Source organism: Lactuca saligna, chromosome 2 (assembly GCF_052625555.1).
Source record: "Lactuca saligna cultivar CGN05327 chromosome 2, ASM5262555v1, whole genome shotgun sequence".
NCBI classification, from domain to species: domain Eukaryota; kingdom Viridiplantae; phylum Streptophyta; class Magnoliopsida; order Asterales; family Asteraceae; genus Lactuca; species Lactuca saligna.
In genome coordinates, this window is record NC_136418.1 from 25,191,818 (window position 1) to 25,219,083 (window position 27,266).

A 27,266-nucleotide genomic window follows, 5' to 3' on the forward strand; every position below is an offset into this window, starting at 1 on the left:
GCTTGAGATTTTGAGATTGTACTCTGATAATTGCTTTTATTATAAAATACCTTTAAGGGTTTGAATAAATGATAAATATGTGTTTTGGTTGTTTTAAAAAAAATTACCTTCGTATTTTGGGTTGTTACACAGCGGGACGCAGCAGCACCCTAGCCAGGGGCTCTGCCTCTTGGACCCGCTAGGGGCACTGCCCCTAGACCCCGCCAAATTGTCATCAAACCGGCTTCTAATTCGATCTTATACATGTGTACACTCCGCACAAACCCGTACATATATTAGAGTACAAATTATAAAGCTAGCTCACATGTTAGTTCCAATTGCATAAAATGACATGGTGACACTAAAATCACCAACAAATACCATAGTAGAACCTAGAGAAAATATATATTCTATATTGAATGTGAAATTTATGTTACAAAATAGAGGATATAAGACAACAATTTATAGGCCTAAGAAACATAATACAATGAGGATAAAGACATACTAATACTGATCCTATATGAATACAAACACACAAATATAAGGAAATATATGATAACACAAATAAATTCTAAATTCAGATACAAAGTAAGACAATTATTAAAGAACATCGTGAGGACCTTTTTAATAGTTCTTAGTTGATGCTCTATTCTTCTCAGAATCATCTGTCTTATCTTTGTTCTTGACACATAGGTCTATATAACTTAATCTTCTTATTTAAATCCAACGATCTTAAGACCATTTAGTAAAGAAATGCTCTGGGGAAGATGACTTATACCTGCACCTTCTACATCTAACTGTTCTAAGCATTTTATGTCTCCTAGTTTCTCAAGTAATCTCTCAAGTTGATCACAGTTGTGAAGGTCAAGATTTTTGAGATGTTTCAACTTGCAGATGCTACTCGTAACATCTCTTATCTTGCAATAGGCTAGATTTAGTTTCTCCAAAGATTCTAATAGGCCAAGATCCTCGGGTAACTTCTTAAGAACATTACCACCCTTAAGAAGTAGGATTTTTCAGATGTTTCAACATACAAATGCTATTAGGGAGATGTTTCAACATACAAATGCTATTGGGGAGATGTTTCACAGGTGTAAACATTAAATTTAGTTTTTCTAAAGATTCTAAAAGGCCAAGATCCTCTGGTAATTCCTCTATTGCACAATTTTGAAGGTCAAGGTTTTTTAAACATTTTAAGCTACATATACTTTGTGGCAGACTCTGGAGGTTGGGGCATCGACTAAGATCTAGATAAAAAGCTTTTGAAGATTTCCAATCAATGAGGGTAGTTCTTTAAAAGTGTTCATTGAAAGGTTAAGCTCTAGCAAACTATAGTTATAGTGCCATGGAAGTATATCTGGAAACTCAATTAGATATAAATAACTTAGATCAAGGACCTCTAGTGATTCCAGTTGCTTGACAAATGAAAAAGATTTCAATCCACAACAATGATATAAGTCTAAGTTGACAAGCCTTATTAGACATCCAATAGGCGTGTGAAGATCGATCAAATCAGAGCATTTTTCAAGATTTATCTTCTCCATATTCAAAAATAAGCCACAATCAAGGGTCTTCAAATTTGAGTAACTCAAGTCAAGGAATCTGAGGTTGTTAAGAACCTATCATAAACAAGAAAGAAGAAAAAGAAGAACAATGAAGTAACGACAAACCAATAGATGTATAGCAGTAAAATGAAACATGCAAAAAAACCAATCAAACATTTCACCTTTCTTTCTCTGCTTTCCCATAGTTGTTCAATTCTGTTGTGATGCATTTCAAGTGCAACCAGATTATTTTCTTGAAATGTTTTAAGTAAACACCAATGACGGTAACCATGCCAACTCAACCAGATTCTTTCTCTGATGTTGTTAAGAACCTATCATAAACAAGAAAGAAGAAAAAGAAGAACAATGAAGTAACAACAAACCAATACATGTATAGCAGTAAAATGAAACATGCAAAAAAACCAATCAAACATTTCACCTTTCTTTCTCTGCTTTCCCATAGTTGTTCAATTCTGCTGTCATGCATTTCAAGTGCAACCAGATTATTTGCTTGAAATGTTTTAGGTAAACACCAATGACGGTAACCATTCCAACTCAAAAATCATAATGTATTTGGGAAATTTTGAACAACTTCAAAGAAACTGCCAAAGACCACATGAAGAAATCTCAGTCTTTGCATATTTCCAAAACCTTTTGTAAGAACTTTTGGGCAAAGATCCTCCTCATCATGACATGATGAAAATGTGTTAGTTGCTATATCTCTTGTCGCTTCCATAACGTGCAATCCAAGAATAGTGATCACAAAACTTGTGTCATAACTCATAACTAATGAAAGTATAAGTTAATTTCATTATTACCATATCATTAGCCAATACATCTTCAATCTCTTTTTGAATCCACAATCAGCTATGTCTAATAGGCTCATCAGGATACGAACAACGAACAATATTCTGGCCCATTTCTTCTGTATGATCATGCATGCCTAACTACTGATCAGGAGAAATAGTAATGAGAGACTTTTGTTCGAGAACTCTTAAACCATTCCTAGCATGAAATCCACATCTATCTAGTGCTCTAATTGCTCGTTCTTTATTCCAGCCTTTCAGTAAGCATGCAACATCTAGGAATATTTCCTTGTAGTCATCCTCTAGACTAGTATAGCTTAATTCCAATTTTTCTAAAGTTTCTTTCAATGGAATTCTTTTTAGTCCTTTTAGTAAATCTTTCCATTCAGGATTTTCTTTACCACAGAGAAATGAACCCAAAACTTTGATTATTAAAGAAAGACAAGCAGCATAATGTACAACTTCGAGTGTGAGATCTTTGTATGTTTGAATCGGAATATCTCTACCAAATGCATTCCTACTGAAGAGGCATGTTGCTTCATCTTGTGACAACCGATTGATATCATGATTTCGTTTCACTCGGTCTACTTTGAGCACTTGCTCATCTCTTGTTGTAATAATAATTCTACCTCCTTGTTTAAACCAATTAATCCCACCAGCTAATGCATCCAATTGGTCTAAATGATCCACGCTGTCTAAAACAAGAAGAACCTTTTTGCCACACAACATCTTTTTGATTATGCTTTTCCCTTCATGAACATTCCCAACAGTGAAACTTCTATCATTTAAAACATTGGAAAGTACTTGTACTTGCAGCGATCGAAACCCAGACAATGATGCTTTGGAAACTTCCCTTATGTTCTCAACAAAGCTTTTTCCTTCGAACAAAAAACATATTTTGTCAAAAACAGCTCTTGCCAAAGTCGTCTTCCCACCACCTCCAATCCCCTTGATACCTATCACACGAACATCTTCAACATCCATTTCCAAAGAGGAAACTATATCTCTTATCTGGCTCTCCATGCCTACTAATTTTCATCGACTTCTAAATTAGTGATACATAACTCCACAAAAATCTTTTCAACAAATTTATTGATGACTTTAGCTTCATGCCTGAAGAATTAAAAAGAGAATCAATTAGTTTTCATGATATCCCAGATGAATAATCAGTTAAGGGTTGTAACATACACACATGCATATTTCATTGTTCATTATTGACAAAAGTCAAAATGATGAAAATTTTTACCCATCAGCAGTGTTCTTTAAATCCCACCCAGCCAGATTGGCTGCTTCTTTCAAAGCTTCTCTCTACTTCCCAACCTCTACCTTGTTATGTGTGGCTAAAGCTTCTCCAACAGGCCCAAGTTGTTTGCAGACTTCAGAGGGATCTACATTGTAGAAAATAGGGAATGCAATCTGATCCTTCGCCTTTTGGCCTTCTATAATCTTCACAAGTTCATCCAAGCACCAAAGACGAAGATGCATAGTTCTTAGAGAATACAATGATGTAAAATTTTGACTCTTCAATGGATTTCAAGAGTTCATCGTTAATCCTCTTTCCTTTCTGGAGTCTCTCATCATCTTTGTAAGTGTGAATACCTTGCCGTTCAAGAGCATCATAAAGATGATCGACAAAATTCTTTTGGGTGTCTTCACCTCTATAGCTCAAGAATACATCATATATATATATATATATATATATATATATATATATATATATATATATATATATATATATATATATATATATATATATATATATATATATATATATATATATATATATATATATATACCTCTTCTGAGTGGATGATGGTGAAATCGTTGTTGAAAAATACCTTAACGAAATATTAACTCCTAACAATTACTAATCAACAATTAGCATATCCCAGTTAAGAAAATCTAGCAAAAAACTTACTACTAACAAATTATAATTGTTATTTATTACGAAGAATTTTGAACACGCGCGAAGAATTGTATATTTGAACCTAAAGAGAGTGAGAGCAGCAGACAAAGAGATGCGGGTGCAGCTGAGAAATAGAAACTTTTAACCGAGCCGGTGGCAGCAGCTAGTGGTTGGCTTAAGAAAGATAGGTCGATGGTAGTTGAGAAAGATAAATCGAGCGCATAGAAGGCTTAGAAATAAAATGGAAAATTTCTTTTTTCTTTTTTCCAACGATCAACGTGATGTATTTGCTTAGAAAGTCTATGGAATTGGGTTGGATTAGATTCAACAGATATGGCCTTTAAATCATACTATTTTATAAAGAATATCTTAATAAAATATTAGTTTTTTTACATGATTTTTTTCATCAAACTCACTTAAGCTGTTCAAAAGCGGTGATTTTGATCAAGTATTGCACGTTAATATTTTTTACTTACATGATTTACTATTAAACGTTTTTTTACACAATTTACTATTAAGCTATCTTACAATCATCTTCTCCGACAAACACCATCCACATTCCATACCCATCATCACAGCCCACCTCCCACCAACATCATCCCTCTACTACAACAAACATCGCCTTCTATCACCACCATACTGAAGGGTTATGGAAACACATGTTCATGTTGGCTCATTGGCATACTTTTTGACTTCTAACATAGATGATTCTAGTTCCAATCTCACAGATCAAGGTATTTCTTTTTCTCAAGTTTAGGAAACTAAGTATTTAACAAATTATCTGCCCTGAAAACGTATAAAGCGTTCTTTACATTTTTTTAAAATGATGTTGTTTTGGCAGCAACTATAAACGTGGCAAGCTTGGTCACCAGTAAAGGTGCATAAATACATGTTTTAAATCAGTTTCAGTTTTTTTTATAAGTTCTTTTATAACCGGTTTTCTGTAGATCTATTTCATTTATAATTTGTTCGGTTTTTTTGGAAATGAAATTACATAAAAAAACATGTTCGATTTGTTTTTTTAGAAAACTGGTAAAAAATCGGTTTTCGGTTATTATAAAAACCTATTACTGAAACCAGCTTTAGGAAAACCGATTTTGGTTTTGTTGGGCTGGTTCTCAAAAACCTAGGTTGCTTTGTGCACCTCTGGTCACCACAACCTAATTGTCATCACTTAGGGGAGTTTAGCTGATGGTAACCTTCTAAGGGAAGACGGAGTCGTTGTGGGTTCGGGGGCCGATACTGGGGGTACCATCGGGAAACAATTCCTTCAATTTGGGTTGAGCAGATTCGATGGTTTAATTGTGTTAAATTGGGTTGGTGAACCCGTTAAAATATGAGGACTATTATTTATTTTTTTGTGAATGAATGTGAACTTTCAGAAGCAGAAGAGATTCCCTGCACCCTTAATTTACTTCAATTCAATTAAATGTCACTATCACTTTGACTATATACACTTTCAATTTCACTATATTCACGGATTCTTTTTATTTAGATAAAACTGTAAATTTAATCCCTGTCGTATTCAAAAAACTTTGGATGGGGTCCAAAAACTTTCTCACTTGCATGGAAGGTCCAAAATCAAAACATTTCCTTGATTTTGGTCCAAAAAAATTTGAAAAGACGATTATGCCCTTTTATTTTCTTTTTTGTATTTTTTATAATTATTTTAATACTATTCTAATTAAAAAATAAAGAAAAAAGAAAAAAAAATATCCCACACTCTATAAATTGATATTTTGCCTTTAGATCTCGTTTCGTCTTCAGATCTCGATACATCATCTCACCTTCATCTTCTTCATCACCTGCAGGCAACACACCAGCTCCCATGGAGATCGGCTCTACAGCTTTCAGAACTCTCCATTCTTTCTCTCCACATTCCCTTTTAGTCGCAAAACCACACTTCTTCCCATTGCAGAAAGTCCTCCAAACACCCTCTTCCAAGAGCCTTCGTGAATTTTCAACTTTCTTGATTTGTTCATCATCTTTATCACACTCGAAAGCAATTCTAACGAGCCCAGAAGCCATTTCTTTCACCAAACCACTGATCGGAGTTTGAAGCTCGATCAAGAAAGCAGGTTGGGATGTGGGGTTCTTCTGAAATGCAAAATGGACATGGCCACGGCGAGACCCAAATAGGGTTCCGACGACCTTCGGTCCCAACCCATGCAGCAAATTTGGGCGGTTTTACTGAGTGAAGTAAGAACTGTTCGGAATCTAGCGATTGTAAGGTTTTGAAACTTCTTTCTTGTTAATGGTGATGGTGATTCATTCAAGTCTTTCTCTTTCTGGTGACAAGGAATGAAGGAAGGGGCTTCTTCTTCTTCTTCTTCTTCTTGATCTTCATTGTTGACTTTGTTTTACCAGTGGAAGTGTTTCTTGTCTTGAGAGGTTTTTGCCATGGCTGTTTTCATATGAAAGAGAGATAATAACCGAAAGAGAAGAAGGCGACTCCTTAAAAGAGAGAGAGAAAGAGAGAGAGAGAGAGAGTATCGGTAGGGGTGGGGGTGGGCCCAATTCTTTTATTTATAATTTTTTATTAATAAGTTATTAAAGAAAATATAAAAAATACAAAAAAGAAAATAAAAAGGGCATAATCGTCCTTTCAAAATTTTTTGGACCAAAATCAAAGAAATGTTTTGATTTTGGACCTTCCATGCAACCTCGAAAGTTTTTGGACCTCATCCAAAGTTTTTTGAATACCACAGGGACAAAATTTGCAGTTTTGTCTTTTATTTATTTATTTTATTTTTTATTTTATTTTAGAAGTTTATAAATATATAACACATATTTTATTCATTTGTGGTGTTTTTACTCTAGAAATGTTTATATTTCATTCGATGCCTTTAGTTATATTCAATGGATTCCCGAGGCAAAGCTAAACAAACCGATTCTGGCTAAAAACGTAAGTTCACACAAGGCGGTTCAAGTTAAGATATTCCATTTTTTTCTAAAGATTTTCAAAATCTAAACTATCAGCATTACCAAAACTACCAAAACAACCAAAAGTACCAACAACAATATTTCCCGGTGCAACAACCTTACAACACATTTAGGTTTCCAGAGAAAAATCAGAGTTATAACCCATGGAATCAGTTTTCTCAAAGGCTTCCAGAAATCCAATTCGAATCTTCTCAACCCGAGAATTTCTAGTTCCGTGACGCTAAGAATGAAGAATCTGACAGTTCTAGTGACGACCCGACTCCCGAAAGAAACGAAGAAGAAACCAGCAAGGAGTTGCAACCCGTTGCTAAGAAAAAATGCAATTATACACATCGCCTGAAGCGAAAGAAGTGGGTGGAACGCGAAGAGTTGGCTTTAGCTAGGGCATATATCGATGTTTCTAAAGATAAACAATGCGGAAATCAACAAAGGTTCGATGCATTTGGGGAGAGGGTTCTAGAGCATTTTAATGTTCAAATGGGAGGTTTGGATCTGTCACGACACCAAGTAAACTCAAAATGGAAAGACCTCCAAAAGAAATGTAATGCTTTCAACGACATATATAACTGTAAGATGAACAGTGTGGCTAGCGGGAGATCTAAGGCTGATGTTTTACAATCTTCACTAAGCGAGTATCGGAGGACTATTAACCAGAAAGGTTTTCCTCGCCAACAAGCTTGGGAGTAGTTGAAAGATAACGCAAAATGGGCATTCATTACAAAAGTGGGTGAAGATTCCCCACCTCCTTCTTCGAAACGAACCAAAACATCTTCATCCAACACCTACACATCATCATTTGATCCACAATATCCTTCTGGATTCTTTCCCAACAACAACAATCGTTTAGTGTTGAAGACTACCGCCTCAGAGAAAAAGAAAATGAAAGAAAGCGATATCAACATCATCAACTGAAAATGAAATGTTTGGTTTCGTCAAACAAATTTCTGGCATCAAGACTGCAACCAAAACAGAGGCGGAACAGAGACAACGGTATTGGGAACAAAAACTGTGCATTCTCGAAGCTAATGAAGAACTAAAAGCTTAATTATTGGATCAGGAGATAGAGAACCAAGATATGGAGTATTTTCTCCGACCGCATGATCATTTGACTGGAGGTATATTGTGCATGGTGCTTGAAAGGAAACACAAAATTGCAACTAAGTATGGTTGGGAGTTGGAGAACTCATGAAGTTCAAAATTTCGACATCATTTGACTGGATAATCTTTCTCTTTATTATTATGTCTATATTTTATTTTTCTTTTTATTAAGATTCTCTATATGTAGCCTTGTTTCATTATATATATATATATATATATATATATATATATATATATATATATATATATATATATATATATATATATGTTTCATTTCCTCTCTATCTTTTCTCTCTTTTCAAAATGAATCCAAATGTTCAAAAAATAGTAATGGAAGTTAACGATGATAGTTCATCATCTGAGGATGAACTTATCAACAATAATTTGTTACATGTATTGTCTCGTACCGCACAACTGCTTCTTTAGAATAATGCTAGTTCAAGCAACATTGAAAAGAGAAACACAATCCATAGAGATCGCTTAAAGGCTGAACGAATGTTGATCCAACATTAGTTTGCAGATGACTCAACCTATGGTCACGCGCAATTCCGCAGAAGGTTTCGTATGAGTAAAGGTTTGTTTATGTGACTTGTTGGTGACCTGGAGATGATTATCCTTATTTTCAAACAACATGGGATGCAACAAATCAAAGAACTTTCAGTGCGCTACAAAAATGCACATCAGTAATACGTCAATTAGCGAAGGATTATAACTCAGACTCGTTAGATGAGTATCTGAATATTTCAGAAAGAACTTCTCGTGAAGCTCTAAAAACTTTTGCTATGATGTTGTCCAAATATATAATGTTGAATATTTACGTCGTCCAACATCCACTGACATTCGACTTTTGTATGAAGCACATGAAGCTAGACATGGATTCCCTGGTATGTTTGGTAGCATTGACTGCACACATTGGAATTGGAGGAATTGTCCAATGGAATTGAGAGGCCAATACATGAGGGGTGACCATCAGTATCCATCAATGATACTAGAAGCGGTGATGTCACAAGATTTATAGTTTTGGCATGCATTCTATGATGTAGCCGATTCTAACAATGATTTAAACGTCCTCTACCAATCACCATTGTTTGATGAGAAATATCATGGAACAGGACCCGATTGCTCATTTTATCTGAATGGTGAACACTACAAACATGGTTACTGTCTTGCTGATGGAATATATCCATCGTGAGTTGTATTTGTGAAGGTATATCCATATCAAGTGACCGACAAAAAGATACAGTTCAAGGCGGCACAAGAATCAGCAAGAAATGACGTAGAACGTGCTTTTGGGGTCCTTAAAGGACGTTGGGACATATTAAAAATGTCCGCACGAGCTATGACGGTGAAGAAAACAGAAAATATAATGTACGCTTGTATTATACAACACAATATGATATTGAAATATGAAGGTGCTGCGATATCTCATGTGTATCAGCCCGACCCCCCCCCCCCCCCCCCCAATCAACGAAGTTGATGACCAAGAAATAATACATGAATTGCACAATGCTGAAACCCACCACCAGCTTCGATCCGATCTTACTAATCCATTGAGCATTTCTACATTCCAACTGTAGATAATAACTAGTTAATTTCAATTTTCGATTTAGAATTTAAATTATGTCGTCTTTTTTTTAAGTGCATTTTTTTAATTATTGTGAATTTTTTTAATTTTTAGTTTGTTTTTTTAATTAAATGTTATTTTTAATATTATTTTAGAATTTTTTATTAAATTAGCAAAAAAATCAAAAAAAAAATTATGTTTTGTTTTATTTTATTTTATATTTTCTAATTTAATTAAATAAAAAAGAATATTAAATGTTATTTTTAATATTATTTCAGAATTTTTTTGTTTGAAATTAGCAAAAAAATTAAATGAAAAAAATGTTATGTTTTATTTTAATTTATATTTTCTAATTTAATTAAATAAAAAAGAATGATATATAAAATGGGTTGAATGGGTTGGAAAAGATAGGGTTTCCATATGTTGTGGGAAGGGAAAGATAGAAGAAAGAGAAAATAAAAAAGCTGATGTGGCAGTGAGTTGAGTGGGTTGGGATGGAAGGACTCTTTCCTATCTTTTCTCTTATTTAGTGGGTTGAATGAGTTGAGAAAAGATAGGATTTTCATGTGTTATAGGTTGGAAAAGATAAAAAAAAAAAAAAAAAAGAAGAGACAAAAATTGATATGGCAGTGGGTTCGATGGGTTATAGGAGGGAACGACTCCCTCCTCAATAAGTGATTAAAAATGAAAAGTTTTTCAAAGAAGTAATGATATATGGTTAAAAAAAAATGCTTTGAAAATAATTGTTTTTGTGTCATTAACCCGGTCTTTGGATGTTTTAGTGTTAGTGGTTACAATAGGTTCGCGTTTTTAATATAATGTTTACAATAACTACTGATGTGACAAACTCAGTCAACATGCGATGTCAACACAACCTACATGTCATCACTTAGTGGAGTTTATGCAACCTGGTAAGGTATTAAAAATGAAATTCTTTTGAAAAAAAAAATTTAAATGATTAGAACATAAAAAATTTATGCAAATAATGGCTTTATGTTATTCACTTTTAGTGTTACTAGTTATGATATGTTTTAATGTTCTTGAAGCTGCTATAATTTGGATTTAAATATGCTTCAATTTTATTTTATTTAATAATAGAAATATTATTACCATTTTTTAATTTAAAAACATTTCTTTTTTAACATAAAGACCACAAGGACCAGTTTAATTGACCAAAAGCCAATAAGAACTCAACAACACAACCAGTTTACCACTTTATTTTTGCAAAAATGGCTTTTTCTCACATCTATTTTTTTTAAACTTAACAAAATAAAAATTTAGGGACCTAACAAGTAAAAAACCAACAATTGGCTGGGTAATGATATTAAGTTATTAACCCCTGTTTATTATATCTACTTTAAATTAATCGTTTTTCACTATTTGACTCGTTTTAAACATGTGATTTATATTGGAAAAAGAAGTATTAAACAATTATAACATGAATAGGCACAATGACTCCCTCTTAAACAATTATCTTTTAATCAAAATTCATTTTGATTGGTTATATATTTTTCTGCACACAAACATTTACAACATGAATTTAAGACATTGATGATAATGAAACTTTTTCCAGCATCATCCATATCAATAGAAAAACATCATCTAGTGCATTAAATTTGAATCATCACAAGCTTTTTCACATATTTACCAACCAAAAATTTGAATCAAAATCTGAATTACATCAAAGTAGAAACAAAAGTCAAAACTTTGAATTATGATAATAGATCCTCCCTCCCACCCATCTTATGAAGAAACCATTCATCTCTGCAACAAAATCTCTCAGCCTACAAGAGTCAAAAACAATACCAAAATTTCCCAAAGGGTTATTATCAAATGCAACAAATAACAACAAATCACTTTTCTTTATTTCATTTCTACTCAAATCAACAAGAAAACAAAAAAGATTCATACCCATTTCACGAATTCCCAAAACAATCGCATCCATATATGATGAGCCAAAAACCTATTACAAAAGATGAAAGAAAATATGCCAAGATTATGAAAAATAAGCAATGGCTAGTAATAAAATCAGCCATGAGAGAAGTTGTATCTTCCTTCTATTATACGTAAAGACACCTCTTTTTTTTTCATGCTATAACTACTACACATAAAAACCAGTTTCTTTCTTTCTTTCTTTCTTTTTTAAAGACCGATTATAAAAGAATGTACTTCAGCCCAACTAGAAACCGTATAAAGAACACCCGAAAGCCCCTTCCATTTAAAAGAGCTTCCTTCGATACATTCCTTTTGTTTGTTGACTAAAGAGGGAAATAAAGGGACAAAAGATACGCCAAAGTGGGTCCCGATTCTTCTTAGACTTGAACTTGACCCTATGACTATGCCTATGTCAGCTTCTAGAAGGCATAGCAAGTCTCCAACTGAGTCTCCGATGTAGATTGTGAGATTTGTGGGGCCCATTTGGGGATTGTTTTTGAGAATGTTGGTGAATGCTTGAAGCTTGTCGATTGGGGATTCGACTTTTTTGATGATTTCTCCTGTGGATAATGAATTTTGGTATTCGAATTCGTTTGCGTGTATGTTGATTTTGTGTAGACCTCCTGTTTGTTTAATGAAAGAAATCACAATTTAGTTAAGGGGATATGAATTTTATGTAAATAAGTTATAGGGAAAAGTACAAAAAAAGCACTTGTAATTTTACAACTTTGTTGATTTAGACACTTTACTATTTTCTGTAGTGATTAAGCCATTGTACCTTTTATGACTGTTGAGAAAATCGTTTTCTCTAGTTACTTGCTTTTGCAACAAAAAAAAAAAGAGAGAGAGAATGAAGTTTCAACATTTTATCGATTTAGCCACTGGACTATTATTTTTACTGATTTAGCCACCAAACTATTATTCTAATAAGTAATAACTATAAATGAATAATAATCAGAGTACATAAAACTATAAAAGGACAATGTAATTTCACAATTTTATTGATTTGGCCATAAAACTATTACTTTTAATGATTTAGCCATCCAAACTATTATTATAATATTCATAAATGAATAATTTTTTAGTACAAAAAAAAAAAAACACAACTTACTTTCACCATTTTACCGCTTTCGCCACAAAAGTATTGCCTTTTATAATTATTATAATAGTCATAGTTCAATAGCTAAATCGATAAAGAAGAATAGTTCATCTGTTAAATCAATAAATAAATAAAAAATGATTTTTTAACAGTGAAAAAAAAAAGGCCACATTTTGAGCATTCTCACAAGTTTCAAATCTATCAATTTAACCACTTGACTATTAAAAACCAATAGAAAACAAACAGTTAAGTGATTAGATTGATTGTTTTGAAAAGTGAATCGACTTATATATATATGATATGATATATAATAATAATAATAATACCTGATGAGAAAGCTGATCTAATAAGATCAGCACACCAACAATATGATAAGACATGAACATTGACATTTAAGTTTTGATTGTTGATGATGCTTTGAAAGAATCCCATGCATCCATCAAGCATAATAAGACGTTCTCCTGCACGTTTTATATCTTCAACATTTAATCCCTTCAGCACTTCTGATTCAATCACTTTCATGTTTGCTTTTCTCTCAAATTCCACTAACTGTTCAACTGCTTTCTTCAGCCCTTCATACTCAAAACTCTCAACTGTAAGCAAGCAAAACCACCAAATACTTCATTACTCACTTTGACTAAAATTACTTATTTACCCTCTGCTTATCTACATTCTTTACACATAATAATAGCAATATGTAGCATGAAACTAATAAACATACTTTACTTTTGAGTAAACTACGTGAATGGTCCCTATGGTTTGGGGTGATTTGCACGTTTGGTCCCTAACTTTTTTTTTTTAACTCAGAAAGTCCCTACAGTTTGTTTTTGTTGCGCGCTTGGTCCCTATCTTACCTAAAAAGACTATTTTGCCCTTGATTTTTTTAGTTTATTTAAATAAGGTGGGGTAGGTAAGGTGAGGTGGAAGTGTGGTTGGGATGTGTTTATTTAAATAAATTAAAAAACCAAGGGCAAAATGGTCTTTTTAGGTAAGATAAGGAACAAGCATTGGCAAGCATGTAATAAAAACAAACAGTAGGGACCTTCCGAGTTAAAAAAAAAAAAAGTTAGGGACCAAACGTGCAAATCACCCCAAACCATAGGGACCATTCGTGTAATTTACTTTTTACTTTTTTACCCATAATAACAAACTACATATATATGATATATTAGCAATATGTAATCCAATACATGTTTAACATTTTAAAAAGTGGGTAAATTACACGAATGATCCCTATGGTTTAGGGTAACTTGCACGTTTGGTCCCTAACTTATTTTTCTAACTCGGAAGGTCCCTACTGTTTGTTTTTGTTACACGCTTGGTCCCTGTCTTACATAAAAAGTATATTTTTCACTTGATTTTTTAATTTATTTAAATAAACACACCCTTAATCTCATCCTCTCTCCTTACCTTACCTACTCTATCATTTTTCTCTATTTAAATAATTATCTTTTTACGTAAGATAGGGACCAAACGCGTAACAAAAACAAACAATAGGGACCAAATGTGTAGCAATAACAAACAGTAGGGACCTTCCGAGTTAAAAAAATAAGTTAGGGACCAAACATGCAAATTACCCCAAACCATAGGAACCATTCGTGTAATTTACTCTATTATAAAACAAGGAATTACCTTTTTCATTAGCCAACATACTTTCCATACACTGTTCATACTCTTCAGTGTACTCTTTTGAGAGCATTTCCCATGTGTTTCTCAAGTCAGCTGATGGCATCCTAACAATTTGACTTTGACTTTGACTTTCAGGTTGACTTTGATCAGATTTTGGTGCAGTAACTATAGCAATCTCAGCTAAAATGGCAGATGAATCAACAACTGAGCATGTCAAATCGAAATCAGAAAAAATCATGAGTTGATTTTCTGAAGGAATATGAAGCTTTGATAATGGAAGAACAGTTGGTTGATGAAGAGGTTGAGCTAAAAAGAATTCCATCTCAAGTTTCAATGCTTGATGATAAAGCTTTTGCATTGTATCCAGTTCTTGACCAGTCAAAGAGACACTTAATTTGTCCAATAAGTCTTCAATCTGAAGCATTGTTGCCTAAATTTCAAAAAAGAAAATTTGATATCATGTTTATAATTGTTCTTTTTTTTTTTTTCAAAAAAGAAAAAAAACACAAAATATAAGGGCTTTTATGAGATTAACCCAAAGTAAAACAATCAAACTTATAACTTTTTCCATTTTCAAAGAGAGCAACAGACAATGAATTTAAGGTGTTTTTTTTTTATTTTTTATTTAATGGACTTAATGTCAACATGACTTAAAGTTGTAAGCTATAATACTAGATACAAGTGTTTCTTTTTGACATATAGCAGAAAGAACAACTTATTAAAAAAAAAAAGAATGAAAAATGAGGCTTTCACTAATTTTTTTACAAAATCACCTATGGGAATTGAATATAACTGTTTTTATTATTTTTACAGATTTGCCCTCATTTATACTTTTCCTTCCATTTCCCCAAATACGTCTTCATTTTTTCAATGTTTCTTAAACATCATTTATCCAAAAAACACTTAATAGGATATAAATAGCTATAATAAGAGAAGAGTTAATCTCATAAAAGACCTTATATATTGTTTATTTTCCTGATTAAACCTCAACTTTATTTTTTTTTCCTAAAAAAACCTTGCATTTTTTTTCAGTTTTTCCGGAAAAAAAAAAAAAAAAAAAAAAAAAAAAAAAAAAAAAAAAAAAACCCTTAACTTTTTTATTTTTTTCCAAAAAGAATCCTCAATATTTTAATCATTTTCGGAAAAACCCTCAACTTTTTTTAGCTTTTTCCGAAAAAACTGCTAAAAGGGTCAAATAAAAAAATGAAAAAAATGAAAAAATGCAAGTTTTTTTATGAGATTAACCCATAAGAGAATATACACTACATCACATTCTACAATCTACATATAGCATCATGCATCAACTTATTTCTATGAACTTGACCTCACACTTTACCCCGAAAAAAGTCAAACTAAAGAGTCAAACTTCAAACCTGATAACTTTCAGAGGAGTATTTGTGAATCAACTTCTTGTAAGGGTGTTCATCTCCATGGAAATCAACAAATGATTTAAGCTCATTTCCAAGAAAAACAAAAAGCCTCATGAAAGGAGCCATTGCACTCAGTGTATAAGCTGCAACCTTAGTTTTCTCAAAAGGAGTTGCAAGTTCTCCTGGACCTTTTACTCCTTCAACTTTCCCAGATGCAGTTGCTAATAAGAAATTTGTGTATTTTGTTGTTGCAGCATTTGGTGTTGTTTCTTTTGACAAGTCTACACCCCATTCCTGCATTCACATGTTTAATTTTATAAAAAAAAATGAAAGAAACAGCAATGTACTTCTATTTATCTGTTTATTAGGTAGATTTTCAATGAACAAGGACTAAATAAGAATAAAAATGAAAGTAAAACGTTGTAATTGGATATAATTTTTGAAGTAGAATGATTGAATACGAAAAAGATTGAAAGTGTTATGTTGTAATAGAAAGAAATGGAACTAACAAGAGCATGTTGTATATACATATTTCAATTTCCAATTATACCCTCGGGTCATGACCCAAATGACAAGAAAACAAAACAAAAATGGTAAAACTTTTTGCATAAGGTACATAGTGAAGGTTCTAGAGGAGAGAAATTCATGTTTGTATACATCCAAATTCAAAATGTGAAATAAAAGAAAAGAGCTCCTTTATAAAACATAAATATTTGTTGACACTAAATGGAAAAAGCCTCCTTTCCTTGACTTTCTCTATTAAGATGTGCTTTCGTATTAAGTCAAAAAGAAACAGCATCTTAGTTGTTTACTCATAAATGTCTGTTTAAAGGAAAAATAGATAAAAGGGTATTGTTCTGTTTTCACATTTTTTTTCATTTATATACTTGAACAAAAAGATTAATCAAGAACATACATTATACATACATTTTGTAATTAAATAGGACAAGAGTATAAAGGGAAGAACAACTTGATGATAAGAATGTTAGAAATTTCAACCATTATCACAGATTTATCATATAATGAGTTTTCAATCAGTTGTAAATTCTCCCTTTATATCAAATTAACTAACGTAATAAGATAATACTTTTTAACTAGTTGTAGATTCTACCACTATAGAACATCAAGGTACTAATAACGCAAAGAAAATGTCCAATAGAAATCAAGTTATTATATATATCCAATTGAAATCAATCTACATTCTTTATTTGGCCATAGAAATAGTAATTACATAAAGAACACACAGCAAGAAGGCAAGGGAACAAAATCAATATATAAATGTAATGAAATCTTACTTGAACAAAAGAGGCATGATGTCTAAGCTCGTAGAGAACATTCTTTCTTAATTCAACAATGGAATCCTTAGCATCATCATCATCTGCACAATCCTCTGCTAATTCATATCTATAACGAAAAAACAACCCCCAAAATCAAATACACTCCGATACCCCCAAATGGGCAAAATTAAACAATTCAAGAGCCGAAATTACTTACGCTTGAGCAAAGCATTTGAAAAAATGAACATCCTGAGCGACATAATGTCCAAATGTATCAATCTTAAGATTCCCAGAAGCCAAAGAGACCACAAAAGGCGTGTAGAGTGTCAAATTCGATTCCTTACTAAATTTATCCCAAAAACGCTTCGCGGCCCCTTCTTCATTTGGCTTTGGAGTTGTCGCCATTGATGAAATTCTTCTGAAAAAGAAATTGAGATTGTGATTCTTAACGGGTAAAGGGTATCTTCTGTTGCTATTAAAGAAAGCAGATCGAATAATATTGATTGGAATACTAAAACTGGTTTTGTTCAAAAAAAGGCGCATCAAGAAACAAGAATTTGGGGGAATTAGAGAAGTTAATGAAAAGGGTACATAGAGAATTGAGTTAAAAAGGGGAATTACAACTGTCGTGTATAAAGAGAGAATCAAATCTGGGTCGTATAGATACAAATAGATGAATACATGTAGCAGAAGAGTGTGTAGCAGTCGAGTGGGGGTAGGCGTCAAAGGGAAGAAGTTGGGCGCGGGGGTTTGGGTGGAAATTTTGGAAAATGTAAAGTGTAAAGTCGACTTCCATTTGTTTTTGGACTTGGGCTTTGACTGAGGGAGCTGCCCTTTGATACCTTTCAATTATCTTTACTATCCTTTTCCTATCTCTTATCTTCTATTTTGATCTTGCCCCTTTCATGCATCCTTTAGTTGTTTACAATAGAAGCCTTTGGTCCTACTTTCAATTATCTTTACTACTTTTTTTTAAATTAAGTTATTATCATATATTAAATGACATTTGTAAGGTATCTTTAGAACATAGTATTTGAAAATTTTGAAAAAATAGCAGGATAACTTTGAAAAGTCTTAGGAGTTAATGTCATAAACTTAAATTTATTTCTCATAATGATTTTGTCAAATTTAATTTAATTTAAATGGATCTTGTTGTTGTCAAAATGATGATGTGATTGCTTAAGTATGGGACATGAGAAAATCAAATTGTTTTCTATTATATTCTCATATAGTATATTATTATTGATTGTGAAATAGTTTCTTCTTCCAAACACATTTTAAATGCGGAATGCATATTTTTTTATGCTAATAGTAGTTGACATGTTAATATTTATTATGTTCCTGTGATTGTGAAATTCTTGTTTTTTATGAGATCAAATTACCACACACATCATTGTAACAACCATACCAATATCCAAATATGTGTATAGTTAAGCTACACCCTTCCCTTTGTCGGAAGAACAACTTAAAAGCATTTAATTTTAAAATGTAAGCACAAAGCTTAATGGTTCCCTAAAATACCACATACATCACTGCAGCAACTATACATATCACAACGGGTATGTGGGCTTCCGTCATCATCCCTTGGACCTGTAAGCTCACGACATGATATTGGTATCGCCATCATCCAAACAAGCCTATAGACTCACGACCGTATTGTCATCATCCAAACGCACATGTAGACCCGCAACACGAAACTGGTATTGTCCTCATCCAACAGACTTGTAGTCTCACGAAACGACATGGGTATCATCATTATCCTAACATAGCATGTAAACATACAAGCAATAAGCATGTAACGTCCGCAAATTCAGGCTAGACAATTAAAATAGAATAAACAATAAAAACAAAATTTTTATAAAAGGTTATTTACGATAAATAACATTAACCAAACTTAAAGTATATGTAAGCACAAAGCTTAATGGTTCCCTAAAATACCACATACATCACTGCAGCAACTATACATATCACAACGAGTATGTGGGCTTCCGTCATCATCCCTTGGACCTGTAAGCTCACGACATGATATTGGTATCGCCATCATCCAAACAAGCCTATAGACTCACGACCGTATTATCATCATCCAAACGCACATGTAGACCCGCAACACGAAACTGGTATTGTCCTCATCCAACAGACTTGTAGTCTCACGAAACGACATGGGTATCATCATTATCCTAACATAGCATGTAAACATACAAGCAATAAGCATGTAACGTCCGCAAATTCAGGCTAGACAATTAAAATAGAATAAACAATAAAAACAAAATTTTTATAAAAGGTTATTTACGATAAATAACATTAACCAAACTTAAAGTATATGTAACAAGGATTTTGCACATATAAAGAACTCTAGAATCCGACTTCGTATGAAGAAATTATGTTTCTTTGAAGTTTAACGATTAAACCGACATAACTATGTGTGTGGTAAAAAGTGAATTTTAGATAAGTTGCTTATTAGCCTAAGCAATCTAAATGAAAATCTTATAATCATAAAATCGAGAACGTGCATATATAGAACATCCAAATCTGACTTCGTATGAGGATGTTATGATTTTTCGAAATTCCAGTGTAGCAGTACGGACACATAAATCGAAGTCCAAATTTTTTGATTGTTAGCCGAAACAATCAAAACAAGAATTGAAGATCTCGTGAATATAAAGATAGTCGAGAACGGAGTTCATATGAAGGAGACCTTAATGAAAGTTGTATAGCTCGTTGAGAGGATTTTGTGGATATAAAGAACATCAAAAACAAAGGTCGTATGCAAAAGTTATGGTCGTTCGAAGATCTACGAGAATTACATTGTGCTGATGACATGGTAGCACCAGAGTGTGCCACATGGCCTAGTTGGCAATCGGCTCTCCATCAACGACATGTTAACGTGGCTCAAGGAAAACACGACACATGGCAACATGAAATGGTGACATGTGGTTGCTTCTAGAAGAAGGAGGAGTGGACGAATTTGCATGCGGCATGTGTTAGAAAGTGAAAGGACTAGCAAGGTCCATGTGTGTGGCGCACCTTTTGGCCATGTTTAGCCATGCAAAGTGCGCGCCCCCCTTCAGTATAAATATACACTTGTTTTATTTCATTTTCACTCCAAATGTCAATCCCTTTTTCTCTGAGACACCATACTTTATTAAGTTTGAATTTTTTGGGATTTCTTAGGGTATTTAGCAATGTTTTGAGGGATCTAGGTGTCTGGAAAATAGAGCTTTCGGTTTTGGAGTTTTGTCTGTGCAATTTCCCAGTTTTCGCTAAAATCTCTATAAATTAAAGCATACTTATTTTATTTCAATTGTAACTTATATTCATGTTCATATTCGTTATTATGAACCTAAATAAGATTTATCAGTAATTCCAAGTAATTATACTGATTGATCTACTTACAGGAATGATGTCTAGGCTAGATTTAGTGAGATGTTTAAAGTAGGATTTCCAAACAATATACTTTTTATACCAAACGGACCCTACCTTCGATATGATCCTAACTGGTTATTCCTTACTTGATAGATCTTGATGTAGAAATTTGAGATTTGTGAGGAATCTAGATTATCATTAGCCATCAGGATATTAGACTAAGACCTAGTGACATTCTTACGTAGGTTACGTCCAAGGAAAACTCAAGGTGTTTAGCACAGCGTTGCTAAATTCTCTAGTCACCCACCTAAGTTGGGTGAGTGTATAGTTACTTTCTGCTTACACATAAATATAACTATCCTAAATGCTTTAATGTTATGTGTGTTGTTTAGTTGTGTTTAATATATATGTGTAACATGATATAACTATTACTTAGTAAAACAAGATATATTTTATCGTACTTAAAATATTATTAGGTAGTGTGTAACATCCCAAATTTCGAGTCCAAAATTTCATTTTTGATTAATTGATTTATAAAACTTCCATACAAAAACATAGTGAAGACATATCATTTCATAAAACTAATATCTCATGTCTGAAAACCAAACCATAATATAACAATGTCAAAGTACAATCCCAAGAATCTCATAATGCGGAAAGCCAATGTGTGTGTATGATGTGCAGCTACCGCGCTAGCTCCTTCCCCTTCACTGAAGAGGTACCTGAAACAAAACTGAAAACTGTAAGCATGAAGCTTAGTGAGTTCCCACATCGTACCGCATACCATACAATCACATAACATACATATATTGTCAGACATATTTGGGTGCCCGACCTACCCCTTCGGTCCTCTCGATCAAATACTATCTAGTATACCTAGGTGTTGGCCTCCCCTTCTATCCTCTCGATCAGATATTGCCTAGCATACATGGGTGCTGGCCTCCCCTTCGATCCTCTCGACTGGATACTAGGGACTATTTCACCCTCTACTACTACCACATAACATGTAACACATAATCATATTCTATCTAGCATGACAGGGCATGACTACCCCCTTCAGCCCTATCGACCAGAAATCTCGGGGACTATCTCCCCTACTGCTACTAGCATATAACATCATATCATACTAGCACATAACATATCAGGTAGTAGCAACCTAGATGAATATCACAACGACAATCATCTAACATATGACTCCTACTGGTGGGTCGGCATTGGTGCCTTAGACCCTCTTCTACTAGAAGGTAACTCACCTCGTAAGGCAGACTGCTAAAAAGCTGATCGGTAGATGTCTGACTGCTGCTCCGGTGATCCTCCGGCTATAAGTCCATAAAACACTTAATCAGACATTGATAACTACCCTTAGGGTAAAATGACTATTTTACCCCTAACCAAGTCAAAGTCAAAGTCAACTTCCAGTTGGCCTGACTCGTCGAGTTGGGCTGCCAACTCGTCGAGTCCCTATCCCTTCATTTGCCCTTCTTCACGCCCCTACTCATCGAGTTTAGCAACGAATCGACGAGTTCTCCTTCTAAAACATCCACGAACGAACCTTTATCCAACTCATCGAGTTGTATGAACAACTCGTCGAGTTCATCCCCATCCTATGAACAAGTCTGCCATTGACTCGCCAAGTTGTATGAACAACTCGTTGAGTTCTATGATTTCCAGGTCGATGGCGAAGTATAATGCATTGAGTCACTCCCCCGGACCCCTCTAAGACCACTCTAACACTTACTGGGTTCCTTCGAACCACAACAAAAAAGGGAAGTCAAGCCATGGACTCTTCAAGTCCAAGAACGACTCGTCGAGTTGAAAATGACCAAGTCTCATTTCTCAATTTCTGATGTACAACACTCGACCAAAAGATAGATCTAGGCTTCTAAGATTGATCTAGCACATAAAGTTACAAACTCTACGTGCATGCATGGGACTATGAGATCAAATGGCCCTAAATGAGACTCTTAAGATGCATGGGGCTCTATAAGGCTCCAAAATTTGTCCCTTTTTGTCTTGTAACCCCTTAAAGACCTTGGATCTGAAGTCTTAGCCCCCAACCATGCTTGCACTCATGATTGGTCATCAAGAATGGCTCCTAAAAGCCCTAAATCATCCCAAAAAGGGATCTAAAATATGAAAGAGCAAGGTATCAACTTTATACCTCTAAAAAACTGTAGAGGGTGCACAAAATCGAACTCCTCTGGCCTCCTCTTGATTCCTCAAGCCTTTCTCTTTCTTCTTATGTTCCAAAATCACCAAAACCCACCACAAAGGTCTTAGATCTTTACAAAAACGATTAGGGTTTGATATGGAGAGTTCTTGAGAGCAATAAGGATGAAGGGAGGCTGAATGAGATGCTTAAATATGGTGCAATCCCTTAAATTAGGGTTTTGTTCAGTCAGGGCCTACTCGTCGAGTCTGGCTACCAACTCGTCGAGTAGGTCATTAAACTCCCAAGTCCAAGTCGCTCCTACTCGTCAAGTTGGACATCAACTCGCCGAGTTCTAGGCCAAAAAAAGATGAATAATACTTGAATAAAATTCATACTAGGAACTGGGTACTACATAGTGAAGGGTTGTGTGAAATAATAAATGAAAGGTTGTGATTTGTTAGTAAAGGGATGAGTAAAATAATAAATGAGAGGTTGAGTTGAGTTAGTAAATGGTTGTGTGAAATAACGAGCTGTGACCCGTTTTCTGTAACCAAAAAACTATCATATTGTTGTGCTTACCCCAAAGTATTATTGTACTGTTGTGCCTGGTCACCTAGGAAAATATTAGTTAGTAAAATAATGTGCAAAATAATGAGTAGTGACCTACTATGCTATGACCAATATATTATCGTACTGTTGTGTTTACCCAAATTATTATCGTACTGTTATGTTGTCCCTAAAGAACTATTGTACTAATGTGCCTAGATGTTTAAAGAAGAATAGATGACAACTACTGTTGATAAAGATCCTTTAGGAAAGATCCCTTCAGATCACTCTTTAAGGATTAAGAAGTGAGGATAACAAGAATAGGTAACTGGGTTATTTGTATGTTGAATATATATATATATATATATATATATATATATATATATATATATATATATATATATATAAGATTATAATATTTTCGGTTAAAAACCATATATACTCACTAGGTTTCCCAATCTGACCTACTAAGTTTCTTTGTATCACATGTATCGATACGAATGTATTTGATGATTGGATCTGATGAGAGATTAAAGGAAATGCAGGTCATTAGATATTGTAAGGTCAATAATTGTTATGTTTATGCTTATGTTTCTTGTATCAGTTATGACATCCCAATTTCTAATAATCAATAAAAAACATTTCTTCAGAAATACTTTTATGGGACAAATTTTGCATTTATGAATAAACTCTTTTTAAAATAAGCAAAAATAAAAACGGTCTTTACTTGACGAGAAAATTGGGGATAACCCACTAAGTTTCTTTGTATCACAAGTATCGATACGAAGGTATTTGATGAGTGGATCTAATGAGATATTAAAGGATATGCATGCCATTAGATATTGTAAGGTCAGTAATCATTATGGTTATGCTTATGTTTCTTGTATCAGTTATGACATCCCAAGTTTTAATAATCAATGAAAAACATTTCTTCAGAAATACTTTTATGTGAAAAAAAAATTGCATTTATAAATAAACTTTGTTTTAAAATAAGCATAAATAAAAGGGTCTTTACTTGACGAGAAAATTGGGGATGTCACAAAGCAAGACCCTACTAGTCTAGCATACAATCATAACACAGTATCACACACGTAATCTACACACAAAAAATCCAATAATAACATAAGTAATACAGTAAGAAAACTCACTTGAATATGAAGATAAAAATGGAAGTCTGTTGTTATTTAGTAGAGAATAATATTATGTCTAAGATTATAAAACTAATTAAAATATATTATTATTATATGCACTTAAACTATTTAAATACTTCAATAGATAACACTTATATATTAAAAATACACATTGTAACCAATAACGCCCTTGTCTTTTATTCTCGGGTGAATTCACCATGACTAACCTTGTTGGGATTAAAAGATGTTAGTTACTCAATTTGTTCACATTTCACACACACACACACAACAATTCATCTGGTACTCCATTTGTCAACATGAATTGCAACAATTCCATTTCTAATTGAAGCTAAAAGTATTATTTTTGAAGTTCCTATGTCAAAATATATATTTTTTCCTCAAATAATAAATTGTTAATATTGACTTTTTTATGAAATTTATATTATTTTATTAAAAATTTCAAGAAAATATGCATCATGGTTGCACAACTTAGTGGTCTATGGGTTTATGTAGTTAATCAACCCAAAAATGGAAATCCATCGTGTGGAGAACACAGATGATGAAGGTCAAATTGTCATTTCAAAGAATGGTTTCATCTTGTTTGACATAACCATCAATGTGTAATATCAAAGTAAAACACGTTAACAATAAAATAAGGTGAAATAAAAATGCTCTAATTCTCTATAATTTCAAGGTAGAATGCCTTAACAATAAAAAAACTAAAAGTGCATTGATTTAAGAAACAAAAACGAAAGTGCAATGCTCAAATTCATAATAAAGTACTATAGTTGGGCAAATATATCCCATAATAGCATTGCACTTTTATTTTCTTGCTAATTTAAACACAATATGTTGGACAACCTATCCTAATTATAACATTGAACATTTCTTTATATATCATCTTACTTTCATTCTTTTGTTTTATAGTTCCTTAATAAAAGTAGGATGCTATAATACATATGTAAGTGAAGGTACATTATTTTTTGTATATCTAGCCATATATAGCTATAAATATAAATATTTAGAGGGAATATAAATCTTTGGTTCATCCAACATGGAGCCCATTTGGAAGATTTGATGTTATTCAGTTTAGTTTCAGATGTATAGATGATGAAGGATTAGTCCTTATTGGTATCTGTGAGATTATGGGTAAAGTAAAAAAAAAAAAAAAGATATTTAACCTTATGTCACAAAATGCATAATAAAGAAGAGTAAGGTCATTAAAAACATCTTAATCGAGTTACTGTAGTTTGATTCATCAAGGAGAACATGAGATTATGGATGAAGGAAATTTGAATATGTTATTTAATGTCTGTTTCAGGAAATTCCATTTATTAATTTTAAGAAATGAGATTTTGGAATTACGTGGTGCATGCATGCCTAGTTCACATCGTATAGGCATCACATGGATACAACGCCTCTATAGCGAAGTATGTGGCGCGTAGCCACAATTAGCTAAAATAACAAGCCTTGTATTTTAGACCCTATTTAAAGGCTCTAACGTCTAGTGTTTACCCCATTTGTAGTCTCCATCCTTCATAACATAAAACCTTAGCCTTCCCCTTTTAGATTTTGAGCTTTCGTGTTTTTGGTGTGGATCTTAAAGAGCAACTGATTGCTTGGTATAAGAGGAAGCAAGATCCACTAGTTTCTAGCCTTCATACCTTCTCGCAGTTCTTTGTAGGTGATTAGGTTTCAATTTTTTAGTATGATTCACTAGGAGTTTGGAAAACTCCAAGTTGTAAGAATGTTGTAGTTTGTTTTTTTTTGGATTTTTGTGAAAAATTAATTACATGCTTGAGTCCCCATTTGAATCATGCTTGAAGCTTATAGAATTTTTGAAAACCCCCAACTTTCGTATTTTTGAAAGACCCAAACTTTCATACTTCACAATATAATTACTCCAAAACATGCTATTTGCATATTCATAAAAAGCAATATTTTACATTGATAAAGGGAATTACAAACTATTGGATACAAACCTTCTATTACAAAGTGTTATATATATTACATAACTACCCAGGATATTGTAATTTATACAAACATAAAATGTAGTATAAAAGTACTATTACAAACTATTGCACATCTTTCAAGTATGTAAACATACTAGTTACTTATCACCTGCAATTGTTAAACATTGATAGGGTAAGCAGTGACGCTTAGTGAGTTCAAAATAAATACAATATAATGGTATGCCATATATATACTTCAATGTGGCAAAAACAAAAAGGAACAACAAGATGTATGTGAGATCATGTGACAAGTGTTCATATCAATCAAAGACTTTATTCAAAGATATACTTTACAATTCTTGATATACATCAATAAAGATTTGGTCCAAATGGCATTAAAGACATGCAATTTCTGATTAACATCTTGTTAGATTTCAGGCTTATAGTCCTGTCTAACCATTTGCCAATGCCATAGAATAGAAGTCATTCTCTTATGGAGACATGCTCTACATGGCCAGAGGCTACGTACCAGTACCAATGTGAATCCAAGTCCTTTCACTGATCACATGGTTAAAGGTATTACAATTGCTATAAACATAGCGAATAACACGAGAAAATAACTCAGAATAATAACACTGAAAAGCACATAGCACATATAACACATACCATACAATTGTTCCTATATAGTGAACTCACCTTAAGTTAACCGGGGGTTAAAATAGTAATTTGGACAGCACTTCGGCTTTAAATATGTCTTTCTATGTTGAAAACCGGGAGCTTAATTGAAAACCGGGCTCTACGAAGGTAGGGCTTCAAAACCGAAAAGATAAAATTTTCGGGCTTCTTGGGGGTCTCGGGACATGTTCCGGGTGCTAAAATTGATACCGGGGCTTCAGGGAAAGTCAAAATGAAGAAAATATGGAAAGAGGGGCTAAACGTGGAAATTTTCAAGTTTTAGCCGGGAGGGTTCGCA

The 27,266-nt window shown here is 33.3% G+C and overlaps 1 protein-coding gene and 1 pseudogene across 3 annotated transcripts; both read right to left on the reverse strand.

The window, feature by feature from the left end:
* Positions 1–692: 692 nt before the first annotated feature.
* On the reverse strand, positions 693–6,263 carry LOC145029612 (disease resistance protein Roq1-like; annotated as a pseudogene).
* A 5,116-nt stretch (positions 6,264–11,379) lies between these two features.
* Positions 11,380–17,958, reverse strand: LOC145030795 (bifunctional TH2 protein, mitochondrial-like). Of its 3 annotated transcripts, none has more exons than XM_078979217.1 (8): positions 17,832–17,958; positions 17,368–17,568; positions 17,169–17,277; positions 15,877–16,167; positions 14,507–14,933; positions 13,201–13,467; positions 11,752–12,398; positions 11,380–11,624 (listed from the first exon to the last, which is right to left on the reverse strand). In XM_078979217.1, exons 2-7 carry the CDS (start codon positions 17,553–17,555, stop codon positions 11,983–11,985), a joined length of 1,698 nt encoding a protein of 565 aa, XP_078835343.1. In that variant the 5' UTR covers positions 17,556–17,568; positions 17,832–17,958; the 3' UTR covers positions 11,380–11,624; positions 11,752–11,982. The 3 variants fall into 3 exon arrangements, with proteins under 3 accessions (XP_078835343.1, XP_078835342.1, XP_078835341.1); XM_078979216.1 differs by having other exon boundaries at positions 17,772–17,954; XM_078979215.1 differs by having other exon boundaries at positions 17,368–17,955.
* Between the last annotated feature and the right edge of the window lie 9,308 nt (positions 17,959–27,266).

Coding starts and splice junctions, on each gene's coding strand:
- LOC145030795 (XM_078979215.1), bottom strand. CDS start 17,693: ATGCGCCTTTTTTTGAACAAAACCAGTTTTAGTATTCCAATCAATATT. Junction 17,278..17,367: donor TTCAAATGCTTTGCTCAAGC/GTAAGTAATTTC, acceptor TTTTCGTTATAG/ATATGAATTAGCAGAGGATT. Junction 16,168..17,168: donor ATCATGCCTCTTTTGTTCAA/GTAAGATTTCAT, acceptor ATGTGAATGCAG/GAATGGGGTGTAGACTTGTC.